The sequence below is a fragment of the Piliocolobus tephrosceles genome, chromosome 2, assembly GCF_002776525.5.
Source record: "Piliocolobus tephrosceles isolate RC106 chromosome 2, ASM277652v3, whole genome shotgun sequence".
NCBI lineage: Eukaryota > Metazoa > Chordata > Mammalia > Primates > Cercopithecidae > Piliocolobus > Piliocolobus tephrosceles.
The window spans coordinates 93,908,050-93,934,279 of NC_045435.1; the positions used below are offsets into that span (position 1 = coordinate 93,908,050).

A 26,230-nucleotide genomic window follows, 5' to 3' on the forward strand; every position below is an offset into this window, starting at 1 on the left:
GAGTGTAGTGGCCGGATCTCAGCTCACTGCAAGCTCTGCCTCCCGGGTTTACGCCATTCTCCTGCCTCAGCCTCTCGAGTAGCTGGGACTACAGGCGCCCGCCACCTCGCCCGGCTAGTTTTTTGTATTTTTTAGTAGAGACGGGGTTTCACCGTGTTAGCCAGGATGGTCTCCATCTCCTGACCTTGTGATCCGCCTGTCTCGGCCTCCCAAAGTACTGGGATTACAGGCTTGAGCCACCGCGCCCGGCTTTATTATTAATTTTTTTTTTTTTTTTTTTTTTTTTGAGACGGAGTCTCGCTCTGTCGCCCAGGCTGGAGTGCAGTGGCGCGATCTCCGCTCACTGCAAGCTCCGCCTCCCGGGTTCACGCCATTCTCCTGCCTCAGCCTCCTGAGTAGCTGGGACTACAGGCGCCCGCCACCGCGCCCAGCTAATTTTTTGTATTTTTAGTAGAGAAGGGGTTTCACTGTGGTCTCGATCTCCTGACCTTGTGATCCGCCCGTCTCGGCCTCCCAAAGTGCTGGAATTACAGGCGTGAGCCGCCGCGCCCGGCCTATTATTGATTCCTAAAACAGTCACTTGCCATTAAAGAAAACAGTCTGTATAATGTTATTATTTAGAATTTGCTAAGATTCCCTTTATAGCCTATAATACTTTTTTTAAGAGATAGGATCTTGCACTGTCACCTGGGCTGGAATGCAGGATGATAACTCACTGCAGCCTTAAGCTCTTGGGTTCAAGCAATCCTCCCACCTCAGCTTCTGGAGTCACTGGGATTACAGGTGTACACTACCATGCCTGGCCAATTTTTTTTGTTTGTTTTATTTTTAGAGACAGGGTCTTTCTTTGTTGCCTAGGCTAGTCATAAACTCCTGCCTTGGCTTCCCAAAGTGCTGGGATTAGAGGCGTGAACCACGACACCCAGCCCTGTAATATATTTTTATGCATGTTCCATGGATGCTTAAAAGAAATATGAATTCTGAGTGGGTTTTTTTTTTATAACTCCCTATTGAAGCCAGCTAATGAACAACATTGAAACCTTTCTTCTTTCACGTGTGTGTCTGCATCTGCGTGTCCGTCTGTCCACCTAGGCAGTGGAGGACTGACCCCTGCCCACCAGGGCCTTTGCCTTGGAGGAGGGTTAATTCTGCCTTTGCCTTGTAGGGTGCTTGAAGATGAGATTGAACACCTTCGAAATGAGCTCAGGGAAACAGTGGATGAGAACGGGCGATTGTATAAGCTGCTGAAGGAGAGGGACTTTGAAATCAAACACCTCAAAAAGAAAATAGAAGAGGACAGACTTGCCTTCACAGGTAGCTCCACTATTGTTGTGACAGTCCTTGTCCTGCAGTCCAGGGACTTCAGACAGGGCTGACAGCAGGTTCTAGGGAGCCAGGTGCCCAAGAGAATGCCAAGGGTCAGTTTTGTTCAAGCTTGTCCAGAGGAGTCCTGGAAGTGAGGGAGAGGGTAGAGGAAAAGAGCAGCCCCAGGGAGGCCAGCCCACCAGAAAATGGGAGCACAGAGAGCAATGAGGGATTTAAAAATGGGCCAGCAGGGCCAGCAGGCAAGCATCATAGGCAGTGTTGGTGATCTAGATGGGACTCATGACAAGGGTTCGCCATCATGCTCACAGCATGTTCAAGGGCTGGCAGGATCCATTTCTCCTTGGTATACTGGCTCACATGTTATGTTGTGAACATAAAAAAGCCCCAGCAGCCTGCAGTGAGCTATGATCACCCCCACTGCACTGAACCCTGGGCAGCAGAGTGAGATCCTGTCTTAAAAAAAAAAGGCCCCAGTAGAGCCAGGTATGAAGTCTACAGCACCTGCTGTTGCTGCTCCAGAAAGGTAGATGAGACAGGGAAGTCACCTGTGATAGGGAGGATATCATGGGACCCAACCACCAACAAGGTCTGGGCTGGGCCTTGGCCATGTAAGTCTGGGCTACACCTTAGCTGTGTTGGTGGAGACCTCATGGTAGCCCCATGAGTCTGGTGAGGACCTTGGCTTTGCAGGTCTGGTAATGACCTTTGATCTGTGGTTGTGAGCCAATATCTCTGTGGTTATGAGTTTGACTTTTGCCCTGCTGATGTAGTGGGGACTTTGGACTTGATTGTTCTCTGTTATGTATACACCCATTGAGCAATTCAATGGTTAGCCAATTAAATGGCTAATAAATCAGAAAGTATTATAGATGTCACCAATCACAGAGAGCAACAGGGCTGGCTCAACATCTACCAGACTATCCCTCCTTGCCTTTGAGAGTAAATGCGTTTGAGGATAGGTACGTTCATAGGACCAAAGCTCTGGTCAGTCAATGCTGAATTACAAAGAAAGGGGAATTTGGTATCCTAAAGATGCATGGTAGCCTAATGCACCTCCCTCCATTCTTTGACCTTTTCTGTCTGAAACAAAAAACACAAAGCCTGGCTAAAGAAGCCTACACTCTCAGCCTGGCTATGGATTCAACTGTGGAAGGGGCTGCTTGCACTTTTGCAAGGCTGTAGAGAAGCTGATAGGCTCCAGGAGGAGCAGGAGACACATCTCCACCCAGCCGACCTGGGAAGCAGATCTGGGGTTACTCCCTCTTCCCCAGCCCCTCTCGTTGTTAACTGTCTCTTGCAATCTTTGCCAAAACACAGACTTGGTCATGGCCTCATCTGACTGCCAGCTCTAAGTGTCCCTGAAAACCACTTAAATCCAGTCTGCACTCTGAAGTCACCATTCTGATTTCCATTCTCACATTTTGGAGAGAACATCTGACAAGCCCATTTATGTTTTTTATTTATTTATTTATTTATTTATTTATTTATTTATTTATTTATGAGATAGAATCTTGCTCTGTTGCCCAGACTGGAGCGCAGTGGCACGATCTTGGCTCACCACAACCTCTGCCTCCTGAGTTCAAGTGATTCTCCTGCCTCAGCCTCCTGAGTAGCTGGGATTACAGGTGTGTGCCACCACACCCAGCTAATTTTTGTATTTTTAGTAGAAACGGGATTTCACCATGTTGGCTAGGCTGGTCTCGAACTGCTGACCTTGTGATCCACCTGCCTCGGCCTCCCAAAGTCCTGTGATTACAGGCATGAGCCACCATGCCAGACCTCCATTTATGTTTTTAAACTGTGCTGCAAGTGACAGGCTACTGAGAGTTGATAGATGGGTTTCTTTTGGCTGGATTTTTAGTGATTGCTTTTGGGTTTTGTTTACTGTATTTTTTGTACAGTTTTCAAGTGATCTAGTGATTACAAAATACATATTACCTTTTCATAGTCTACATGTAAATAATATTTTACCACTTCACATGGAACGTAGAAACTTTACCATCATCCAGGTTCCTTTACCTCTCCCTTTCTATTGCAGTTTTTATATGTATTATATCTATATATATTGAAAATCCCATCAGTCAGTGTTATACTTTTTGCTTTCAACTATTATATGTATTTTAAAGAACCCAAAGGGAGAACTATTCTATTTAGCCGATAATTAGCATTTCTGTGTTTGCCCATCCACTGCCACCCCCATTTATCAAGGGGTTGCAGCTTCAACAGTAGAGCTTGCCTGGAGACAGGGTTGGGAAAGAATAGGAAAAAAAAATACCCAGAGGATTTTTCCATTCTGTCCGAGCCCCACTTCCTGCTCTTTGGACTAGAAAGACCTTGTCTTGGACCTCTTTCTGATGGCCAGTTCCAGAATTTGTGCTGATTTGAGTCCTGGGAGGAAACGTACCACTGGACCATTTGTACTTCTAGGTCTGGTTTCCTTCCCCAGTATGCTTGCTACCATTTACTTCCAGAACCCTCAGATAGCTGCTTTACGCATCCTATCCAGGCCTTTTGATTGTATTCAGCGAAAGAGACAGGGTAGAGTGTGCTTATTGCATCTTAACCAGAACTAGACCTCTGCTGAAATTGCATTTCTTTAACTGCTAGAGTTCATGATTTTCACAGTGATCCTTTGTTATCACCACCCCCGACACCCTCCTGACACACAACCTATTAAAGGAGCCAGGGAGCAAAGTGTGCCATCTTGGTGCTGAATGGGGCCTGTCTCCCTCTAGATACTCCAGGGCTCCAGGTCTGTTCTGAACCTTTTCTCTTGGTGTGTTCTTGTCCTCTTCAGCAGACATGAGATTCCAAGGGCAGCTACTCCTAGTTGCCCCACTCACTGCCTCGCCCAGACTGGCAGGAGCAAGCCTGGGCTGAAGTGATTTGAAAGCTATCAAGAGCCTATTTGCTTTCCACCAGTTGTCACCCTTCATCTTGTTCTGAGGCATATCATGGTCATGTTAAAAAGTAGGACTAAAAAATAGGACTGCCAGTTACTCCCTGCTACAGTGTCAGAAGCATTCAGGAAACTTGCAGACCATCTGACCACATCTGCCATTGAACAGATAGGGGATTTGCACTCCAGAGGGCAAGGGACTGTCAGGGCTACCCACCTAGTCAGTGACCATGCTGGACTAGCTCCCGCTGCCTGCCTTCCACACAGCTCCCATACCATGCAACTTCCCCCAACTCACATCCTTCAGTCAGCTTCCACAGCCTCCTTCCCTGGCCCACTGCAAGTAGCCTTCCAGCTACTCTGGAGTCCTTGATGGTCCTCAGATACTCTAAGCACATTCCACCTCCAGACCTCTGTACTTGCCATTTCCTCTGCTTAGAATGTTCTTCCTAGGTGAGAGCACTCTTCATGGTTTGAGCCCTCACTTCATTCACTCAGGTCTCTGTTCACACATCACCTTCTCAGAGACTCTTTCCTGGCCACTCCATCTAAAATAGCATCACCTCCCTCATTCTTACCCCCTTGCCTAGCTGCAGTGTATTTCCTGCACTTATTCCTCCTACATATTAGAATACATATTTATTTCTTTGATGTTTTAAATTATCTGTCTTCCCTACTTGAATGTAAACTCCATAAGTCTTTTTTATCCACCACTGAATCCCTAATACCAAGAGGACCCAGCACTTGGTGGAAAATAAATATTTGCTAAATGAATGTATGCCTTTCTATTGAGTAGGTGTTACCACCAAATTCTGTGTAAGAAACAACCACATAGGCCGGGCGCGGTGGCTCAAGCCTGTAATCCCAGCACTTTGGGAGGCCGAGACGGGCGGATCACGAGATTAGGAGATCGAGACCATCCTGGCTAACACGGTGAGACCCCGTCTCTACTAAAAAAAAAAAAATACAAAAAACTAGCCGGGCGACGTGGCGGGCGCCTGTAGTCCCAGCTACTTGGGAGGCTGAGGCAGGAGAATGGCGTAAACCCAGGAGGCGGGGCTTGCAGTGAGCTGAGATCCGGCCATTGCACTCCAGCCCGGGCGGCAGAGCTAGATTCCGTCTCAAAAAAAAAAAAAAAAAAGAAACAACCACATAATCTCTGCAGCAGTAAGCATGTATTGAGCTTAAACATCTGGGGGTTGGTTGAGGATTAGCGAATCTAGGCCAGGCTTGGCTAGGTTGGTTCCACTTTGTTCAACATGTCTCTCTTCTATTCTTGAGACCAGCCAGGTATGTTCTTCCTGTGGAGAGGGCAGAAGCAAACACAGCGAGTTTAACTGCACAAGTGCTTTTTAACCTCTACCTTATCTGCACCTTGTCTGTTAACATGCCATTGGCCAAAGCAAGCCAAATGGTTGAGCCCAGAGTCATAGAAGGCCCAAGGGGACTACATCCTGCTCATTAGAGGGCACAGCAAAATTACAGGGATGTGGATGTAATCCTGTCACTGAGGATGTCATGAAGCATTGGAGTGATAAACCTGACTCTCACAGAATTAAAACTCTGCTTTCTGTTTTTATCATTTTCCTAGAACATACTGAACCTCTGAGTGGCTGCATTTCCACTCATTGGAGTTGGGTCCCAGGGCTGCTAGGTAGTATATGATGACCCTCCTAAACTAGTGCCCCTTCATGAGCATTCATGCCAAGCAGCTTTAGCTTTTAAGGCCCTGGTGCTTTTGGTGGTGTGGCATGAGTTTGATGTGTATGCCTGTGTTTTTAATTGACCTCACCATTCATTTCATTTTAGGAACAGCTGGTGTAGCCGGAGACGTGGTCGCCACCAAAATTGTGGAGCTATCCAAAAAGAACCGGCTGTTGATGGCAGAATTAGAGGGTGCAAAAACCAGGGTGAAGCAGCTGACCAATCGCATCCAGGAGCTGGAGCGGGAAGTGAGGAGCCTTGGTCATTCTCCCCCTGGAGGGGACTCCCAGCATGGGCAAGAGGGAACCTCCCTAGCTTCTCCATATGTAGCTGGAAGAGCTGAAGTTGGAAGGTTAAGAGGGTTTCTCAAGTCACGCAGTATATGGTGGTGCTGCATTTTAAATTCAATTCTGTTGCCCTCCAACAGGCTTCTTGGTGTCTCTGGCCTCATCTGTTCATCTGTAACCTGAAATCCATCATTCTTTTATGCCCCACCTCCTAGGCTGTTATTGGAATTTCAGGAGACAGATTATGGGTGTAGCATTATTATTTATTAAGCTGTTAGTGAACCCTTGGACTGCTTTTATAGTGCGATTAGGGAATGGGCCAGACAATCAATTAAGCCCTCTCCATTCCAGAGTGGTTTCTAAAGGAGAATTCTTCCATTAATGATCCTAAAGTGAGCTAAAAGGACACACCACCAACATAGGTAACCACACACACAAGGCACCAGAGTGCTTTCCTTGGGCTGCACAATCGCTGAGCAGAGTATTAAGCACAAGGTTTGCTTTTTCAGCTGCAGACAGCCCTGACCAGGCTGTCAGCCAAGGGGGCCACCGACGCAGGAGCCAAGCCACCGAGGGCCCAGATGGGAGACAGAGCATTGGTATGAATTCTCTTCTGTGCTGGGGAGTCTGCGAGGCAGCCATGGGCCTGGGCTTCCCCTCCTCCACGGGTATGTAGGTACCTCTACCTGGGGTCCACCCCCAACCCCCAACCCCGCTGCTGAGCCAGGCCAGGTGCCCATTGTCTACCATTGCTGCATCCTCAGAGCAGACGTCAGAGAACAGTACCAAGTGTATGGCCTGAGGCCAAGAATGTCCTGTCGGAAGCCATGGAGGGTGTAGCTCCAACTCTGTCTCCAGTAAGGAAGGCTGGGAGGAGCCTGAGAACCCTGGAACACAGCCTCAGGATCAAGAAGGAAGGCCTGGTCCAACTGATCACCCACTGTCAGCCCAGCCATCTCCTGTACAGCATCCTCACTGGGGACACATCCAGCCTCCACCTTACTCCAGGGACAGGGAGCTCACCACTGCCCAGTGGAATCCTGTTCTTTATGGGGCAGTTCATATTATGAACACTTTCCCTTTCATACAGCTCCAAATCTACAGAGTAAAAGTGGCTATTGGAAATGGGGACTTGTTCCCCAGAGCCCATTTTACTAAACCAGTGACAGTTCATGAAACTCAAGAGGTGGGAATTGCAGCTCCATGAAAGGAAGTCAGTCTGACCTAGTGGGTTGGTTTATCCCCACACCAGACAGTAAATAGCATCAGAGTCTAAAGAACATTCCAGGAGGCTTCACCAAGGGTTTTCTTGGGAAGCCAGGCCAGTTGGTGAAAGAGGCAGCCAAGCCCCAGGACTCCCAATTAGGTGCTTGTTTTCTAGCCCTATCTTCCCTGCTGCCTACACTGGGATCAGACTGCCCTGTGCCTTCCTTGAGGAGAATTCAGTCCTCGCTGTGCAGTGATGGGCCCCTCAGGTTCGGGGGTGAATGTGCCGCCTAAAGAGTAGTCTTGTGTAAACCTGTCTCATTGCTAGGGAGGCAGCAAAGCGGCTCTGCCCTCTACAGAGGCTGGACTGAGTATTCTTCAGGGCTTTTCCTGGCTTCAGAGGACACTGCTAAGCTGCCCCTGGTTTATTCCACACATTGAGCACCTCCACATCCCCAACTAGGGCTGCCCTGGATAGGAAACTGCTTGTTCAGCCTGATGGGATTTTCTAAGCCCTGTGACACAGGGAATCAAAAACAGAGCCTCGGCTGGGTGCAGTGGCTCACACCTGTAATCCCAGCACTTTGGGAGGCTGAGGCCAGCAGATCACTTGGGGCCAGGAGTTCGAGACCAGCCTGGCCAACACGGTGAAACACCATCTCTAGTAAAAATACAAAAATCAGCCTGGCATGGTGGCAGACGCCTGTAATCCCAGCTACTCGGGAGGCTGAGGCATGAGAATCGCTTGAACCTGGGAGGCGGAGGTTGCAGTGAGCTGAGATCGTGCCACTGCACTCCAGCCTGGGCAACAGAGTGAGACTCTGTCTCAAAACAAACAAAACAAGCAACAACAACAAAAACAGAGACTCTGTCTATGGAGAATCCCAGAGGAGGAATGAGGAGTCATTCGAAGGCAGGATGTGGACAGGGCCTTCAGAGATGGCCCCTGTGCTCTGAGCTCACAGGGGAGTCCACCCGCCATTAAGGTTGCAGCTAGAAGGTGGGACGGAGGAGGGCATCCCTGAGTTGGCCTTACTGGAGAAGGAAGATGGGGAAGGTGAACTGAGTGTCAGCTGGATAACATTTGACTGCAGCCCAGAGCTCACAAGGGAGAAAAGGGGAATGTAAGCCAAAAAAGCTGGGTGAAGTCACCCATAGAGGGAGCCCTTGAATGGCAGCTGGAGCAGGAATTTTGACTTTATTCTGTGGCCATAGGGAGCATGGGAGGTTCCAGGTTCCAGAGAGAAGAGTGTGTGATGGACTGCAGGTCTCAATTCATCAGCACCACGTGTTCTCCCTGGCATCTCCTGATCAGAGCGAGAGCAAAAGCAGTGTTCCCCTCATTAGGCTGCTCAGGGCAGCCCAAGCCCGAGCCACACTCCAGAAGCCTGCAGGCTCAATCCACATTCCAACCCTAGGCCTCCAAAGCACATTCCAGAATAGAGCTGAACACCCTTCCCTCTGCTTGGGGCTTCAGGAAGCTGTGATGTGAGCGGCACTGGCATTGTCTGCTCCCCATGGACTGCGTTTTAGTTATTTTCTCAAAGAAAACAGCCTCGGGTAGGGGAGGGAGTGTGCCCATACCCAGGTCCCCCACAAAGCCTGTGGAATTTCACTCTGGGCAGAAAGAACTCTGAAATGGCTTGGAGGTAGGATTAGCTCAGCTGCTTAAGCCAGGAGGATGGGGCCTGATCCAGCCCTCTCCAGAACACCATCTGGCCCTCAGCCCACTTGCCAGCTGCCCACTCAAGCCAAGCTAGGCCTGCCATCATTGCCCTCCATCAGGACCTGCCCCAGACAGCATCCTTGACATGTATTGTCCTAGCAACCCTCACGGGTTCCCTGGAGATTGGCATTATATATCCCCATTTTACAGATGAGAAAATGAGACTGGGACAGGGCATCACTGCCCAGGTTCTAGAGTCAGATCCAATCTTTATGCTTTTTCCATGCTCTGAGCAAATCAAAGAGATGCTGCAGGGTCACTGCAGCCATATGGAAGCACATGTATTCCCACAGCTCTCAGCACCCCCACTGTCAGGGCCACTGGGACTCATGGCACTGGAGACCTGACAGGCAGGGCAGGAGCGTGGCAGGGGGTGGAGAGGTGTTGCTTCCCAACCCAGGGCATATTCAAAGCCACACATTTAACAGGAGAAGAAGCAGGCACCCAACAGAGTATGCAGGGATGGCAGGTGGCCTGACAGGAGGAAGAACACAGAACAAAATATACTTTCAAAAAAAGGATGGCCAGGCATGGTGGCTCACACCTGTAATCCCAGCACTTTGGGAGGCCCAGGCAGTTGGATCACCTGAGGTCTGGAGTTCAAGACCAGCCTGGCCAACATGGTGAAACCCTATCTCTACTAAAAAATATACAAAAAGTTAGTCAGACATGGTGGCGGGTATCTGTAATCCCAGCTACCCGGGAGGCTGAGGCAGGAGAATCGCTTCATCCCAGGGAGCAGAGGTTGCAGTGAGCTGAGATCATGCCATTACACTCCAGCCTGGGCAACAAGTGAAACTCTCTCAAAAAAAAAAAAAAAGATACACTTATGCTTCATATAAGTTCCCAGCTGGCACATTCTGTTCACGTTGGCTGTTCTCTTTAGCCTGATGTTGGTGCTCTGAGGAAGCGGAACAGGGAAGTATTTGTATACCCTTTCCATAGATGAGGACACTGGATGAGGCCAGGGTTTCTGGACCAGGTGTCCATGTCTAGTTTCTTTGGCCAGTGGTTTTCAGCTGGGCTGCCCAGAGCCTCTGGAAATTCCTGGTCTATGGAAATTCCTGGACCCAGTATACTTGGATCTGTCTTTCACACTAGCATTCACAGGAGATTTTGTTTGTGCCTGATAGAGAAAGGTCAGAAAGCCACTGTGGTACCATCCCTGTTTCCTGAAGTTCAGCTGCTCTGCCCTGTTGGGGCAGCAGCAGAGGGCCTCAGCATCATTGCCCGATGGAATGCTCAGCCTGACAACCAACGTTCCTGTGGCCACGATGCCCAGCATTAGCAGCAGCTTAAATTAGAAGAGTCAGCCAGGGCAGAGGAAGGACCAGTGTTCTTTCTAATCCCACCTGCGTCACCCTAACCAGCTGTATGGCTGAAGGCATATTACCTCCCCTCTCTGGGCCTTATTTTCATCATTATGGAAGGGGTTTGAATGGGCTGAAGGTCCCTTTGTCAAATATCTATGAGTCACAGGAGTGTCTACTGAAGACAGAGAGGTAGTCAGCCCATTTAAGAAAACTTTCCATCCAGATAGTTTAAATAAAACATTGGGTTAAAAAAAAAAAAAAAAAAAAAAAGACACTGCTAAGAGTTCCAGCAGGCAGTTTTCATGGTTGCTGTAGTTCTTCAAGCCACAGAGATGAACATTTGGAAGTTAAAGTGGTCACTGCTAGGAAAGAGCCCAAGGCCCCTCAGCTGTCAAAAAACCAAGGCCCAAGCTGACAAATCTGGGAGAGGCGGATCCTGAATTAGGATGCTGTGGCTCTGCTGCCATGCTGGGCTTGCCTTCTGGGAGTAAGGTGGTTTCCTCTTTATTCTGAGTGAAGATGGATTAGCTGTGATGCCAACCTCTGAGCACAGCAGAGGGTCCACACCCAGGAAGTGTCTGGGAGGTGTGGAGCCTGCCACTCTCTCCAGATGCTTCACCTCTACTGTAAGGCATGCTCCCACATGTGTGTGTGCAACACTCTGCAAAAAGCTCAGTCCCAAAGTTAAGCTGCCAGGATTCAAATCCAGGTTCCACCTTTATTAACCAGATAGCCCAAGTAGAGGACTTACCTTCCACCAGCCTCTATTTTGCATCTATAAGGGGCTTACAAGAGAACCTACCTGACAGGGGTTTATGAGGATTAAATGAGTCACTCCATGTCAAACACAGCACAGTACTTGGCACAGCCTTGGATAAATGGGGGCTATGATTACTATTCCCATGTAGACAATAAATGACTACTTTCCTGTCCTTCCCACCCAGCCGGAGGCCCTAGAGGTGAAGGCCCTGCAGGACAGGCTGGCAGCCACCAACTTGAAGATGAGTGACCTCCGCAACCAGATCCAGTCTGTGAAGCAGGAGCTGCGGATGGCACAGAAGGTCTTTCAGAGCCAGGGCTTGGGGCTGCTTGTGTGGCTGGGGCTGGACTTGGGAAGAGCACGGCTGGCACAGTGGATTCCATTCTGGAACCGTGAGTGCTCAGCCCTGTGAGCACACTGCTTGCTCCGGGTCAGGCTCCAGATCCAGTCCTTCCTCCCGCCAGTCCTTGGTCCATACCCATTTAGTGGGCAGAGTCGCTGGCTACCTGAGCCTGCCACCCCCACCCCCACAGCATACATGCCCTTATGGTGTCTGCCCAGCTCTAGACTGAGGAGGACAGCGCTCTCCACCCAGGGAGAGTCCATTAAGCCTTCCCTGCACAACCTGTGCCCCAGTAGATCCTGGGTCTCCCCTTAATGTCACCCTTACTTAACTTGGAAGCCTGCCAGCACCTGCCTTCTGCTTTGCTGTCTGTAACAGAAAATGAAGAGGTTCTTTGTGTATTGAAGGATCCTTTCAAAGGAAAATGCTCAGACTTGGGACACAGGCCCAGCTGGTTCGTTATTTATTTTTATTTACATAGCAAATTCTCTGGCATTTGTCTTCCCTGCTGGAACCACTCAGACTAGCCAAGATTTCCAAAACAGTGTTCTATTGTGGAAACAAGCACCAGAGACTTGGTACGCTGGATCGGGTTTCTGTGACAGGCTTCAGAGGGGCCCAGGTCACAAGCTGGAGCGTATTGTTTCTGCCTCAAAGCATTGACGTTGGGCCTGAGTGCTGCACTTCAATAACCGCAAAGCTGGGCCCTTCTTGGACCACAGCGCCCCAACTGACATTCAGTAGCCCACCTTTGCTGCACTCAGAGGTCCACTTGTCTGTGGCTTTTCACAGAGGCCAGGGTCCTGTGGCGATGTATTTCCTATAGCTAGAATTAGCTCAGCTCTAGGTGATAGGTGAATGGGTTAAGGAAGCAGGTGTTGGTCGGCTTTGTGGTTCAGTCATCCCAGAATATGTCAAGAGCAAGGGGCCCTATCTGGGCATTGCCAGCAGTTTCTTGGCTGCTCTAAGCATTGCCAAGAAATGCCAGGGATGATGGGTTTACCACTTTCACAGGGAGAGCTGCCCTTGGGACATGGTAAACTGACCTTTGAGGGCTATGCTCTGAGATGGGAAGAAGATTGTGTAGGTGAAGGCTGCTTCTGAATATGCCGCTAAATATGCAGCAGCATCAGGGTCTGGTGGAGCCCTCTCTTTCAGCCACACTGAAGGCCCTGCCTTATTTCAGGTTTTGGCCAGCGAGGTTGGGGAAGACGTCAATGTCCAGCAGCTCCTATCCTCACCAGGGACCTGGAGGGGTCGGGCTCAACAAATTCTTGTTTTGCAGAGCAAGGTGGGTGAGTCACCAGACTTCTCCTGGCCTGAACAAAGGATTTAAAATGCCCCAGAAAGACCTGCCCTGACCCCCTTAGAGACTTAAGCACACAGCACCCAAAAAAGGCCTTTAGGTCTCACAGTGCACTCGTGCAGGGCTGTTGTTTTACCTTCTCGCCAACCAGCCTGATTTTAATTTGTTATTTAATGAACAAGCTCTTATATAACACTTACCACATGCCAGGCACTGGAGCTTAACAAATGCCAATGCCTTTGGTTTGATTTATTTAACTCCAGGCATCTTTTTTCCCCTAGTTTATGTAAATTTGCATGACTGTTGTAATTGTAAGCTTTTTCCAGTTTTGTCCAGATGCTTGTAGTCTTTTGAAAGTTTTAATTACTCAATAAAAACTTATCCTTGTCTCCCTCTTTATTGTCTGAATATTTTGGAGCATACCAAAAGAGGCTAACAGCAGGGGCTCTGGAGTCACACTGCTCAGATTCAAATCCCAGCTCTCCACTCATCAGCTGTGTGACCTCAAGCAAGTTCCTTTAGCTCTGTACCTCAGTTTCCTCATCTGTATAATGGGGATAATAATGATGCCTACCCCACAGGATTGTTGGGCGAATTGAGTCAATACTTGTAAAGTGCTCAGCACAGGGCCTGGCATGGAGGAAGCACTGTATAAAAGTTAGGTGTGGTTCTTTTCCCTTTGTGCCTTCAAACTGAGAAACATGTGAGAAGGTCTGTGATTTCCACTATTTGCCAAGCACATCACCCTTGTTCCCAGGGACTTAAAGGGTCACAGTGGCTTTTATCGTCAGTGTCTCCCATGGGATCCTTGAAGCCAACATAAAGGGGGAAAAGCTCCAAGAAGCTAATAGATGATAGTGCATGGCCTTGGGGTTCGAGAGACCTGAGTTTATGTTTGGCCACTGGTCTGCCAACTCTGTGACCTTGGGCAAACCCCTTCATCTTCGTATGTCTTCGTCTTCATACCTGTGAAATGGGGTGACATAAAATAACATTTCTAAAGCACCTAGGATAGTGCCTGACCATAATAAGCACAAAGCAACTTCCTTATTATTGTCATTAAGTTGTATGTCAAATTCTTTTTTTTTTTTTGAGACAGAGTCTTGCTCTGTCTCCCAGGCTGGAGGGCAGTGGCTGGATCTCAGCTCACTGCAAGCTCCGCCTCCCGGGTTCATGCCATTCTCCTGCCTCAGCCTCCCGAGTAGCTGGGACTACAGGCGCCCGCCACCTCGCCCGGCTAGTTTTTGTATTTTTTTAGTAGAGACGGGGTTTCACCGTGTTAGCCAGGATGGTCTCGATCTCCTGACCTCGTGATCCGCCCGTCTCGGCCTCCCAAAGTGCTGGGATTACAGGCTTGAGCCACCGCGCCCGGCCGGTAACAGTGTTAATGATTAAACGGAATTGCCTCACAGCGCCACACGAGGGCACTGATGGGTGCCTTCAAAGCTGTGCTCCTGCCCTTTGCCAGGGAGCCTAGCAAATTGTGCTTCCTTTCCTGGCTCAAGTTTACCAACGTTGTTTTGTCATTTGGTTGTGTTGACATGGAAACCAGGGTCAGAAGGATCCTAGGAGTTGTCTGCTTCTACCCTAGTGTTATAAGGGTGATAAGGACATTGTTCTGTGGGATGACATCTACCTGCCACTTGCTGAGGGCCCACGTGTGCCAGGCTGTATTGACAGCTTCACCTAGACCATCTTGGGATTTTGCAAAGTTACCTAATCCTAAAAATCACCTGTAGCATTTAAAATGCAGATTCTAAGTCCCTTCCCCTAGAGCTCTGGTTTGTTGATCTGGAGTAAGCACCAAGATTTGTCAGTCCGAGAAGAACCTCAGAGGATTCCCAGGCTCACACAACTTCATGATACTGAATCCTCATAACAGTGTTATGCAGGGTGTACTCTTAGGCCCATCTTACAGATGAGGGAACTGAGATTCAGAGTTACCTGTGCGCAGTCACACAGTCTGTGAGGCTTTGAGCCAGTCTCTCTGCTTCCAAACCTTGCCTTCCCCTCTGCAGTATCTCCTGTAAGTGACCGCCATCTTCTGAGGAGTCCACCCAGTCTTAGGTGGTCTGTCTGTTAGAAAGTTCCTCCTTGCCCAGCACTTTGGGAGGCTGAGGTGGGCAGATCGCTTGAGCCCAGGAGTTCAAGACTAGCCTGGGCAATATGGTGAAACCCCATCTCTAACGTGGTGAAACCCCGTCTCTTTTTGTGTGTGTATATATATATTCACACAAACAAAAATTGTCCAGGCACAGTTGCCTGTGCCTGTGGTCCCAGCTGCTTAGGCAGCTGAACTGGGAGGATTGCTTGAGCCCGGGAGGCAGAGGTGAGCCATGATTGCACCACTGCACTCCAGTCTGGGCGACAGAGCAAGACCTTGTTTCTAAATAAATAAATACCTAAAATAAGGAAGTTCTTTCTTGAACTGAGACCTGCTATCCTGTCCCTCCCTGGTTCCTGGGGCCACAGGTCTGCTTCCTAGCCTCAAACAGCCCCTCAGAGATAGGGTGATTTTTCTCATTCACCTTTTTTCTAAGCTGAACTTCCCTGGTGTCTTCCAATGTGTTGCTCAAGATGCCAGCTCAGATCGTCCCCCACCCCTAGTCCTCCTCAGATGGGGCTACCACAGCCATCTAGAGAGGTGGTTCCATCTTCAGTCCATGGGATCTCCTATCACACTCTGAGTAGTAGAGGCTGGCTGCAGACCCATTGTGGAATGATGAGTTTTACCATCCTCAGGTTCGAGAGCTTGAGAAGCAACTGGGCCAGTCCCGGAGCCAGTCTGTGGGAACAGCCAGTGATGAGTTGTCTGTCTATCCACACCCAAGGAAGCTGTCGGCACAGGAGAAAAACCTGCTGAGGATCCGCAGCCTGGAAAGGGAAAAACAGGAAGGCTTGGAGGTAACACATGCCCAGTGAGGAGGTCAACCAGGCATGTAGGAAGGAGAGATCATGATGGTGCCTGTAAGGGCTCTGAGGCACATGTGGTCGGAAGTCTGAGCCACCCCTTCTAGGCAGGAGACACCTGGGGACCTGGGTCACCTCTGCATGTTCCTCACATCCTGTCAAACCAACCTGAGCTGCCTGACTGGGACCTCACTGTGAGCCCATTTAATGAACTTTTCGTGGTCCCATCCTGGCTGTTTTGGAGGTGCTGTGCCTGAAATTCTCTTTGTAAAAGAGAGAAGGGGAGGGCCACAGCCCCAGAAGTATGATAGGGTTAGATGGGGCTTGAAGAGGGAAAGTTCCAGGCTGATGAAAGAAGTGGGCAGGCTGGACTCAGCACCAGGGGCCGCATCTCACTGGCTGCATTAGGAGTGTCAGAACTCTAACTCTACCAGGTTTAAGCAACAAAGAAAAGTTACTGGCCCATGTAAACGAACAATCCAGAGGTGGCCTAGCTTCAGGTGCAGATTGAGGCCTTGCTCTCAGCACCTTCTCCTGGGTTGGCTTCACTCTCTTCCACAGGGACCCTGAGTGGTCCCAGCTTCTCTCCTCCAATGCAGCCTCTATAGACAAAGTGTTTCTCTTTCCCAATAGTTCCATCAAATTCCCAGAATTGAGTGTCTTTGGGCTAGCCAGGTTATGTGGCCATCCTTGAACCCATCACTGTGGCCAAGAGTACAGGGTGTTTTGATTGGTCAAGCTTCAGATACCTGCCTCAAGGTTTGAGAGCATGAGTTAGCCTCCCCAAACTTGCAATGAGAGTGGGGAGTAGGGCCCACTTTAAAGAAGGTAGCAGAAGCAGCATGAAGAGGTGCAGGCAGGCTACACAACAGGCCCACTTAGTGGCCCTGGCAGTGAGCTACCTAACAGTGAGGCCTTGCCTTTTCATCAGGAGACTTTTGCCTGTGAGCACCAACTCTGGGTTAGGCCCCGTGTTAGGAATGCTGTGACCATGACCACGTTGCACCTCCCAGCACTCTAGACCATCAGCTGTGAGGAGGGAAACAGTGAGACCAGTGGTGGGCAGGGCCTGCTGGGCTTTGTATGCCAGCGAGGACTTTTGGCCTGTATCTTGAAGGCCGTAGAGAACCACCAAAGGGTTTTTATTTTTTTAGATGGAGTCTTGCTCTGTTGCCCAGGCTGGAGTGCAATGGCGTGATCTCAGCTCACTGCAACCTCCGCCTCTGGGGTTCAAGCGATTCTGCTGCCTCAGCCTCCCAAATAGCTGGGATTACAGGCACAAGCCACCACGCTTGGCTAATTTTTATATTTTTAGTAGAGATGGGGTTTCACCATGTTGATCAGGCTGGTTTTGAATTCCTAACCTCAGGTGATCCACCTGCCTTGGCCTCCCAAAGTGCTGGGATTATAGGCATGAGCCACTCACCCAGCCCACCAAAGGGTTTTAAGTTGTGGAGGGAGGTGGTCAACTGTGCATTTTGAAAAGGTCACATGGTTGGAGCAAGAGGAGGAATGGGTTGGAAGAGGAATGGAAGACAGAATAGTAATCCTGGAGACATGACCAAGGATCTTTGCCAAGACAGTGGACTGTCATGGAAGGGCCAGACACCTGGGACAGTGAGGACAGACTTTCTAGGGCTCAAGGACTGATTGGACTTGGAAGAGAGATGAGGAGGAAGAGTTATAAAGAACTGCTAGGGAGTATATTGGGTGGGTAAGGGAGACAGGGTGGGTTCAAGAGGAGAAAGGGAGTTGAGATTTGGAAATGTTGGGTTTGAAATGCACCTAGCTTGGACTTACATGTTAATGCAGAACAGATTATGTTGAACAGTTGGGCTGACCATAAGCTGCAATGGTGGGTGGAAAGAAAGAGCTTTTCCTGTATGCATTCCCTCTGCTAGGCATCTATGAGAGCCTGGAGAGTGTAGGCAGGAGAGCTACAGGTGAGTAATGGCTGCCTCCCTGCAAAGGGTTCATGTTTTACTTGTTTTGCATTTCTATAATTCACTTCATCAAGGATATGGAAACACTTTTCCAGCAACAGTTCACCCTCAGGCTCAAGCAGGTGATGTCACCCACTGCCCAAGCTCCTCCTCAATGTCTCCATCTTGTCTTCACGGGTTTGACTAATCTAGCCTCTGCCCCTTCACTCACTGTGCTTCAGCCACACACCTTCTACCCCAGGGCCTTTGCTCTTCCCCTCATCTCCTTCAACCTCTGCTTTTCAGAGAGGCCTTCCCTGACCATATCCTTCTCACTATTCCTATTTCCTACTCTCAAGCATTTGTCCCTATTTGACATTATCTGTCTCCTCCATTAGGATTATCAGCTCCTTGAGGACAAGGACTGTTTTGCTTTTTGCTGTCCCCCAGCATCTGTAACAATACTAAGCCCATAGTAGGCCCTCAGGAAACGCTTGAGAATGAAGGAATGAGTGAATAAGAGACTCTGAAGATGTGTGCTGCATGTGAGTTTCCAGTTGGTAGCTGGCAAAGCAAGGTGCTATCAGGGGTTGTGCCAAATGATCATGGAGGAAGTGGGAGAACAACCCTCCTTTCTCATTCTAGCTCCTGGTGGTGCAAGGTGCTGCAGTTGGAACCTAGCCTAGCACCCTTTCTAAAGTATGGCTTTTCTCTTTTCCCCTGCTTGGGGAGGGGTTTAGGGGTAGCACTGGCTGTTCTCTCTGGAGGACACATGCAGTTGGCCGGCGGCTTTCCTCTCATGTGCTAGGAAGCCTGTGTGTGTCTCAGGCTGAGATGGGGAGTGCTGTCATCCATTAGTGCTGTCATGTGCTAGGGCAAGGATGGGAGGCTGCTGGCCACCTGATATCCCTGAGAGGCCTGGGCTGGGAGTCAGGGCCCTGGCTCTAGTGACTTGCTCTGTGGCATTCAACAAGCACCCCCACCCCCAGCCCCAGGCCTTGCCATTGAGTAGGAGCCAGGAAGCAGATGTGGCCAAGGTCCCACACAGCCCTGCTGCCCATGCCCTCACTTTCTAATTACAGAAACTTGCCAGTGAGCGGGATGCCCTCCAGAGAGAGCTTGAAGAGCTAAGAAAGAAGTTCGAGGGCATGAGGTCTCGGAACAAGCTGCTGTCGAGTGAGGTGAAGACCCTCAAGAACCAGATGGGGACCCTGGTGGAGAAGGGCCGGCATGATGACGAGCTCATCGACGCCCTCATGGTATGGCCCCACCACTCAGGCAGGGCAAGAGCCAGGGCTGGTTCCCCAAAGGATGGGCCGCAGCCATGGCCAGAGTGAGCCCTCACTCACCCCTCAATGCCACCTGTGTAACCCCAAAGCCCGTTGCCTCCAGATGGCCCCCAGCACCAAAGCCCTGCCCCAGGGACAGGAGCAGCTCAGGGAGGCTGCCTGAGGGCAGTGATGGAGCAGCACCAGGCATAAGGCACTTGGGCCTATGAACCCAAAAGAGACAGAAATGTACTGGGGGAAGGAGGTGGGATTATACCCTGGGTTATTTTTCAGCAAGGAATGAAAGGGACAAGAGGAGCCAGTACCAGTACTTGTCTCTGTGGTGGCACAGAACCCTTCCCCTTCTGGGAATGTTGTAACGCTTAATCCCCAGGATACCTTCTAGGATCCTATATCTTAATCCCACTTCGCAGATGGGGAAACTAAGAGTCAAATTCATTAGATAACTCATCTAAGACCATACAATTGAGTTCAAAGCAGGTTTATCTGACTATAAAAACTTCCTTGATTAAACGTATCTCAAAATAATAAGAGCTATTTATGACAAACCCACAGCCAATATCATACTGAATGGGCAAAAACTGGAAGCATTCCCTTTGAAGACCAGCACAAGACAAGGATGCCCTCTCTCACCACTCCTATTCAAGATAGTATTGGAAGTTCTGGCTAGGGCAATCAGGCAGGAGAAAGAAATAAAGGGTATTCAATTAGGAAAAGAGGAAGTCAAATTGTCCCTGTTTGCAGATGACATGATTGTATATTTAGAAAACCCCATCATCTCAGCCCAAAATCTCCTTAAGCTGATAAGCAACTTGAGCAGTCTCAGGATACAAAATCAATGTGCAAAAATCCCAAGCATTCCTATACACCATTAACAGACAAACAGAGAGCCAAATCATGAGTGAATTCCCATTCATAATTGCTACAAAGAGAATAAAATACCTAGGAATCCAACTTAAAAGAGATGTGAAGGACCTCTTCAAGGAGAACTACAAACCACTGCTCAACGAAATAAAAGAGGACACAAACAAATGGAAGAATATTCCATGCTCATGGATAGGAAGAGTCAATATCATGAAAATGGCCATACTGCCCAAAGTAATTTATAGATTCAATACCATCCCCATCAAGCTACCAATGACTTTCTTCACAGAATTGGAAAAAACTACTTTAAAGTTCATATGGAACCAAAAAAGAGCCCGCATTGCCAAGACAATCCTAAGCAAAAAGAACAAAGCTGGAGGCATCACGCTACCTGACTTCAAACTATACTACAAGGCTACAGTAACCAAAACAGCATGGTACTGGTATCAAAACAGAGATATAGACCAATGGAACAGAACAGAGGCCTCAGAAATAACACCACACATCTACAACCATCTGATCTTTGACAAACCTGACAAAAACAAGAAATGGGGGAAGGATTCCCTATTTAATAAATGGTGCTGGGAAAACTGGCTAGCCATATGTAGAAAGCTGAAACTGGATCCCTTCCTTACACCTTGTACAAAAATTAATTCAAGATGGATTAAAGACTTAAATGTTAGACCTAAAAACCATAAAAACCCTAGAAGAAAAGCTAGGCAATACCATTCAGGACGTAAGCATGGGCAAGGACTTCATGACTAAAACAGCAAAAGCAATGGCAACAAAAGTCAAAATAGACAAGTGGGATCTAATTAAACTAAAGAGCTTCTGCATGGCAAAAGAAACTACCATCAGAGTGAACAGGCAATGTAAAGAATGGGAGAAAATTTTTGCAATCTACCCATCTGACAAAGGGCTATTATCCAGAGTCTACAAAGAACTCAAATTTCCAAGAAAAAAACAACCCCATCAAAAAGTGGGCTTGGATATGAACAGATACTTCTCAAAAGAAGACATCTATGCAGCCAACAGACCCATGAAAAAATGCTCATCATCAGTGGTCACATCAGAGAAATGCAAATCAAAACCACAATGAGATACCATCTCACACCAGTTAGAATGGTGATCATTAAAAAGTCAGGAAACAACAGATGCTGGAGAGGATGTGGAGAAATAGGAACGCTTTTACACTGTTGGTTGGAGTGTAAATTAGTTCAATCATTGTGGAAGACAGTGTAGCAATTCCTCAAGGATCTAGAACTAGAAATACCATTTGACCCAGCAATCCCATTACTGGGCATATACCCAAAGGATTATAAATCATGCAACTATAAAGACACATGCACACATATGTTTATTGTGGCACTATTCACAATAGCAAAGACTTGGAACCAACCCAAATGTCCATCAATAATAGACTGGATTAAGAAAATGTGGCACATATACACCATGGAATACTATGCAGCCATAAAAAGGATGAGTTAATGTCCTTTGCAGGGACATGGATGCAGCTGGAAACCATCATTCTCAGCAAACTATCACAAGGATAGAAAACCAAACACTGCATGTTCTCACTCATAGGTGGGAATTGAACCATGAGATCACTTGGACACAGGGCAGGGAACATCACACACTGCAGCCTGTCAAGGGGTGGGGGACTCGGGGAGGGATAGCATTAGGAGAAATACCTAATGTAAATGATGAGTTGATGGGTGCAGCAAACCAACATGGCACATGTATACCTATGTATCAAACCTGCACATTGTGCACATGTACCCTAGAACTTAAGTATAAAACAACAACAACAACAACAACAAACTTCTTTGACTAATAAAGCCATACTGCTTTCCTAACCCTACAGCTTGGACTTTTCTCTGTGGGACCTGAAGCACCAAAGTTTGGTGTCAGATTCCAAGTTGTGCCTGCAGGCCCCTGAGGGTGATCGTGTCTGGCTTGGCTGGGGTGTTTGGGGGCTGCTGGCTCAGGCACCTACCTTAGTTCATGATCACTTTACATGACAGGGTGGTGGGTGGGGCACGGAAGACCTGAAATCTAGGCCTGCCTCTGTCAGTACCTCACCGTGTGACCATAGGCCAGTTGCATCCCCTCTCTGAGGCTCAGCAGCCAGTTTTAAAAATAAGTTGCAGGGCTGGATGTCCTCTGAGGTCCCTGCATGTCACCATTCTTTGTTATTGAAGGTGGCATGATGAGAGCTGCAAACTAGCCCCGGTCATGCTATTCACCAGCAATGTGCCCTTGGGCTCTCTGGGCCTCAGTTTCCTCCGCTCTGAGGTGGAGAAAACGGCCCCTACCTGTTCCAAATCACTGACATTGTCCTTTCTATTGGCCCCAGGCAGGAAGCCTCTGCCCGGGAGTCTCCTTGAGGACATTTCCTTGAGATGGGGCTTCAGTCGGGTGATAATGGATCCCTGGCAGCGGCCCAGGTACTGCCTCCAAGGGCAGTCTCCCAGCCAAGCAGGATCAGGCTTTCCTTTTAGCTAAATATCTCTCCCACCGGGTGAGGTGTCACCATCTGATCTGCTTTCTGTTGTCTGAGACCCCCTTGGATCTTCTTTGCCCCAAACTCAGAGAAGGAAGTTGAGGACAGGAAAAGTACATGGTCCCCACCTGCCTGGTTCAACACCCCCTGATGGCAGGCAAGGAAGGTGTTCCTGCCTCTTGAGAGAACAGGATCCCACTATTAGGTTCCTGCAGGCTACTTTGGGGTGAGGGAGACAGTCTGTTCTTGACCTCCTCTGCCCAGTGGGCCATGACTGACTCTACCTGCCCTCCTGCCTGGCCCCCCAGGACCAGCTGAAGCAGCTACAGGAGATACTAGGCAGCCTGAGTCTGCAGGAGGAGAAGACGCGAGTGTCCCAGCACCACCTGGACCAGCAACTGAACAGCGAGGCTCAGCAGAGCAACAGCCTAGTCGCCCAGCTGCAGGCCATGGTGGCTGAGCGGGAGGCCAAAGTGCGGCAGCTGGAGATGGAGATCGGACAACTCAATGTGCACGTGAGTAGGGCACTGGCACAGCCCCCAAACCCATTTTCAAGCTGGGCAAGTCCATCCAGCTCCTTCCACTTCTTTCCACTTTCCTTAGCTCAGGCCAGACTTCATCCTCCTGTCTCCACTTTGGCCACCTTCTTCTATCTGGCTCCCCAACCCATTCTGCACACAAACCTGATTATATCCTTGCTCCACTTAAAATCTGTTCATAGCTTACTATCACCCTTGACCTCACCTGGTTCTCAAGGACCCAGCCACCTTCCAGTTTACCCTCTCCCATCTCCAGCTGTGGCCTTATCCTCAGGATTCAAGATGGTGGCAGTAGCTCTAGCAGCAGGATGAGAGAAGGAAAACCACACTTCATTCAGCTTCCAGGCACCACGTGACTAGCTCTTGCTGTCACGCGTCCTGCATCTTCTCTTCACCCTTCCTCTTTCCCCATATCTGGCTACGCAGGCACCATTCAGCTCCTCACATAGCCCTGCTTGCTCTGCGCTCCAGGGCTACGTGCAGCATGAAGCACACTCCCTCCTCTCCTCCCGCACAGCCTCAGTCTGGCCGGCCGCCCCTCAGCCTTTAGGTCTTACCAATCAGGAGCTCCTCCAGGAAGCCCTGGGACCCCTGTTGTGTTGTGTGCCCCTCCTAGCACTCTCCTAACTCCCTATGCATCCCCAAGCCAAACTTCTCTCACACTGTGTAGTCATTTTCCTGTGTTCTCCCCTGCACTCCCTGTGAGGGAGCATAGACCGTGGTACCTCAGTGCCTGGCACTGGAGCAAGCACACAGTAGATGCTCAATAAATGTTTGTCTAAGGCATGAACTTGTAAAGATATTTTGTCTTGGCAGATGCCTTGAGGGCACAGCTTGGGGCTGCTAGGAGTTAGCCACCTTCACCTCCCTGGGGTGGTGGTGGGGCTGGGTGGGCCTTGGGGAGAATTTTTTGACAGGCATGCAAGTCTCCCAGTGACAAAGGAGCCTTGCAGCCTCTGGCCCACTGGGAAATAGACTGGCTCAGCCAAAGGCATGTTGCAAAGCAGCCCTGCTCTTTGTTTCTGGGGATCTGTGGTTTGTTCAGAGGTAAGAGCCCAAGAGCCCCTAGGCCCGGCCTCAGGCTGGCATTGGCTGACCAGCCTGGTTTGTCCTGTAGCCTCTATCCCCACAGGCCAGGGCAGCCTGGGGCCCCAGGACTGGCTATAACAAAGTGCCTGGAGGTTGAAGGGGAGCCTCGGGGCATGAGGAAGTCTGGGAACAGAGCACATATGTCAGTGAGTGGGGACTCGCCCTGCTCCCCATTCTGGCTCACTGGGGAGGGAAGTCTGAAGGGGTACACAGGAACATTCCAGCATCTTCACTTCACCACTGTCCTTTCTCCAGGCACACAGGAGAAGACTGTTCCTACCTCTGAGGTCACCAGCTGAATGGGGGCCAAGCATTACCCACCAGACAAGTTGGCACACGTTTCGAGTTTTCTCAGAATGGGTGGGAGTGGCGGACAAGCCAGGTTGTTAGGGGCTTACACCAGTTGTCCACTCTGGTGGCCTGACCTCCTGCTGGGGGTCTCTAATGTTCCTGTCCAGTCCAGTCCCAGCAGGTATCCAGAAGAGGAAGGGGTTGAGGGAGGGGTGGGGGCCTGGCAGGCTCAGCCTCCACCCAAGGCTGCCTGCCCTCACTGAATCCCTGCCAGCCTTTCTGGCTGCAGGTGTCTGGAAAGTCCAGGTGTTCCAGCTGAGGAAGGCAGCTGGCCTCAAGTCACACCTGGTGTTCAGCCACATGTGGGTGGGGCTGCCTGGACCCACTCGGAGACGTCAGTCTCTGACCTGCCCTGCCTGCGAGGCCATGCACCTCCCTCTGGAACCTGAATGTAGAACAGCTTCCTGGCCGAGTCACCGTCCTCACACCATGTAGCTTTCTTTCTGAAGAGAGGCATTATTAGATGTCATTATCATGCAAGTAGTGCCTTCACCAAACAGGCCTCGCTTTTCACTCCCGAAAAGAAGCCTCTTTCATATCCTCTGAAAGCCCCGAAATCAAGCCAAGGTCCCCTCCTGCCTTCTCTAGGCCTCTGAGCCAAAGCCCTGAGGATGGAACCCACATCTGTTTCTACAGTATCTTCGGAATAAAGGAGTGGGTGAGGGGTCCAGTGGTCGTGAGGTCAGCCCTGCCTATACCCAGTTCCTGGAGGACCCAGGCCTGACCAAGTCCCCGGCCTCAGCAGGCGATCACGTTGGCAGGCTTGGATCTTCTCGGTAAGAAAACAATGGGATAGAGGGGTTGGAAAGTAAACATTGATTATTCAGAAGAAAGGTTGTTTCTTGCCACCTCTGATGGGAAGCCATGGGTGCAATTTTAAGGTAACTATGCTGCTGTTCTTCTAATACGTGGGCCTCTCCTATGACATCAGCTCTGCATCTGCAGTAATGAACCAGTTAGGCCCAGATTTTATCACTTCAAGAGCATGCTGGTTGCAGCTCCCTGTAAGATCCTCTCTGTTTTCTGCCCCTGGGGCCCTCAAACAGACCTGTGTTGGATTGTTCAAGGCTCTAGTGTCTCCTGTTCTGCCTCATTTTGAGCAAGCAAGAGTTCTGGAAAGAAGGGCAGCAAATCCACAGGACTACTGCAAGGGTTTACTGGACCCCTGCTGGCCACTGCTCCACCTCACATGCAGAGGTGAGGCCCAGCAGGGCCTGGTCTGCCTTCCCAGGCTGATGGGCCCCTTCCGCCTTTACACAGCTCTGTGACCAGCCTGGGCCACACCCTGGTGGAATCTGCTCTCACGAGGCCTTCCCTGCCCAGTCCCCACAGGACCTCACCTAGGTATGGACCCCCGACCCCTGGACTTTCACAGTTTTTCCCATTCTTGATTGCTCAAGCAGTATTGCCATCCCATTAAAAGGAGGGGAAACTGAGGCCAGGCAAAGTCCAGGGACTCTTCCAAGGTTACATAAGGACAGGGAGGATCAGGGAAGTCCAGTGTCCTGTCCAAGATGATAGAGTAAGCAGCTTCAGAGCTAGTATCTTGGCCTCTGACTCCTAGGCTAGGTTTCCTACCTGCTACCCGAGAATTAACATGAGGAATCTTCCTGGGCCTGGCTTCCAGCACCTTCCCTCACCTTCTCTTGCTCATTGAGAATCAGCCTCTAAGGGGAGAATTTCACATGATATGGGTTCCCACTGATATCCCCTCAGCCTTCGGGCCCCCCTTTGTTGATAGAATCAAGCCAGAGGGTGTAAATGGGCCCTTTGTTCCTATTGCCAGCCCATAGACAAAGGACAGCATTGTCCTGCCTCTAAGCCCTGTCCCGAGCCCTGCCCACTGTCCACTGGAGCCATGCTCCTGCTGTCAGCACTCCCCGCCCTGACCCC

The 26,230-nt window shown here is 49.7% G+C and overlaps 1 protein-coding gene and 1 long non-coding RNA gene across 2 annotated transcripts in view; one reads left to right on the forward strand and one right to left on the reverse strand.

Moving 5' to 3' along the window:
* CCDC13 (coiled-coil domain containing 13) overlaps positions 1 to 26,230 on the forward strand; it is a 66,362-nt gene that overhangs the window by 15,527 nt on the left and 24,605 nt on the right. Inside the window, exons 3-12 of the mRNA XM_023231431.1 lie at positions 1,166 to 1,314; positions 6,035 to 6,177; positions 6,726 to 6,815; positions 11,406 to 11,522; positions 12,751 to 12,855; positions 15,613 to 15,774; positions 18,785 to 18,961; positions 22,667 to 22,873; positions 24,974 to 25,113; positions 25,598 to 25,681. Of these exons, the coding sequence (XP_023087199.1) occupies positions 1,166 to 1,314; positions 6,035 to 6,177; positions 6,726 to 6,815; positions 11,406 to 11,522; positions 12,751 to 12,855; positions 15,613 to 15,774; positions 18,785 to 18,961; positions 22,667 to 22,873; positions 24,974 to 25,113; positions 25,598 to 25,681 (1,374 nt within the window). The remainder of the gene's footprint in view (positions 1 to 1,165; positions 1,315 to 6,034; positions 6,178 to 6,725; positions 6,816 to 11,405; positions 11,523 to 12,750; positions 12,856 to 15,612; positions 15,775 to 18,784; positions 18,962 to 22,666; positions 22,874 to 24,973; positions 25,114 to 25,597; positions 25,682 to 26,230) is intronic.
* LOC111555407 lies at positions 13,619 to 25,999 on the reverse strand. Its single transcript, XR_002735531.3, has 4 exons — positions 25,916 to 25,999; positions 17,581 to 17,695; positions 15,604 to 15,744; positions 13,619 to 13,836 (listed from the first exon to the last, which is right to left on the reverse strand). It is a non-coding gene; the product is annotated as an uncharacterized LOC111555407 (long non-coding RNA).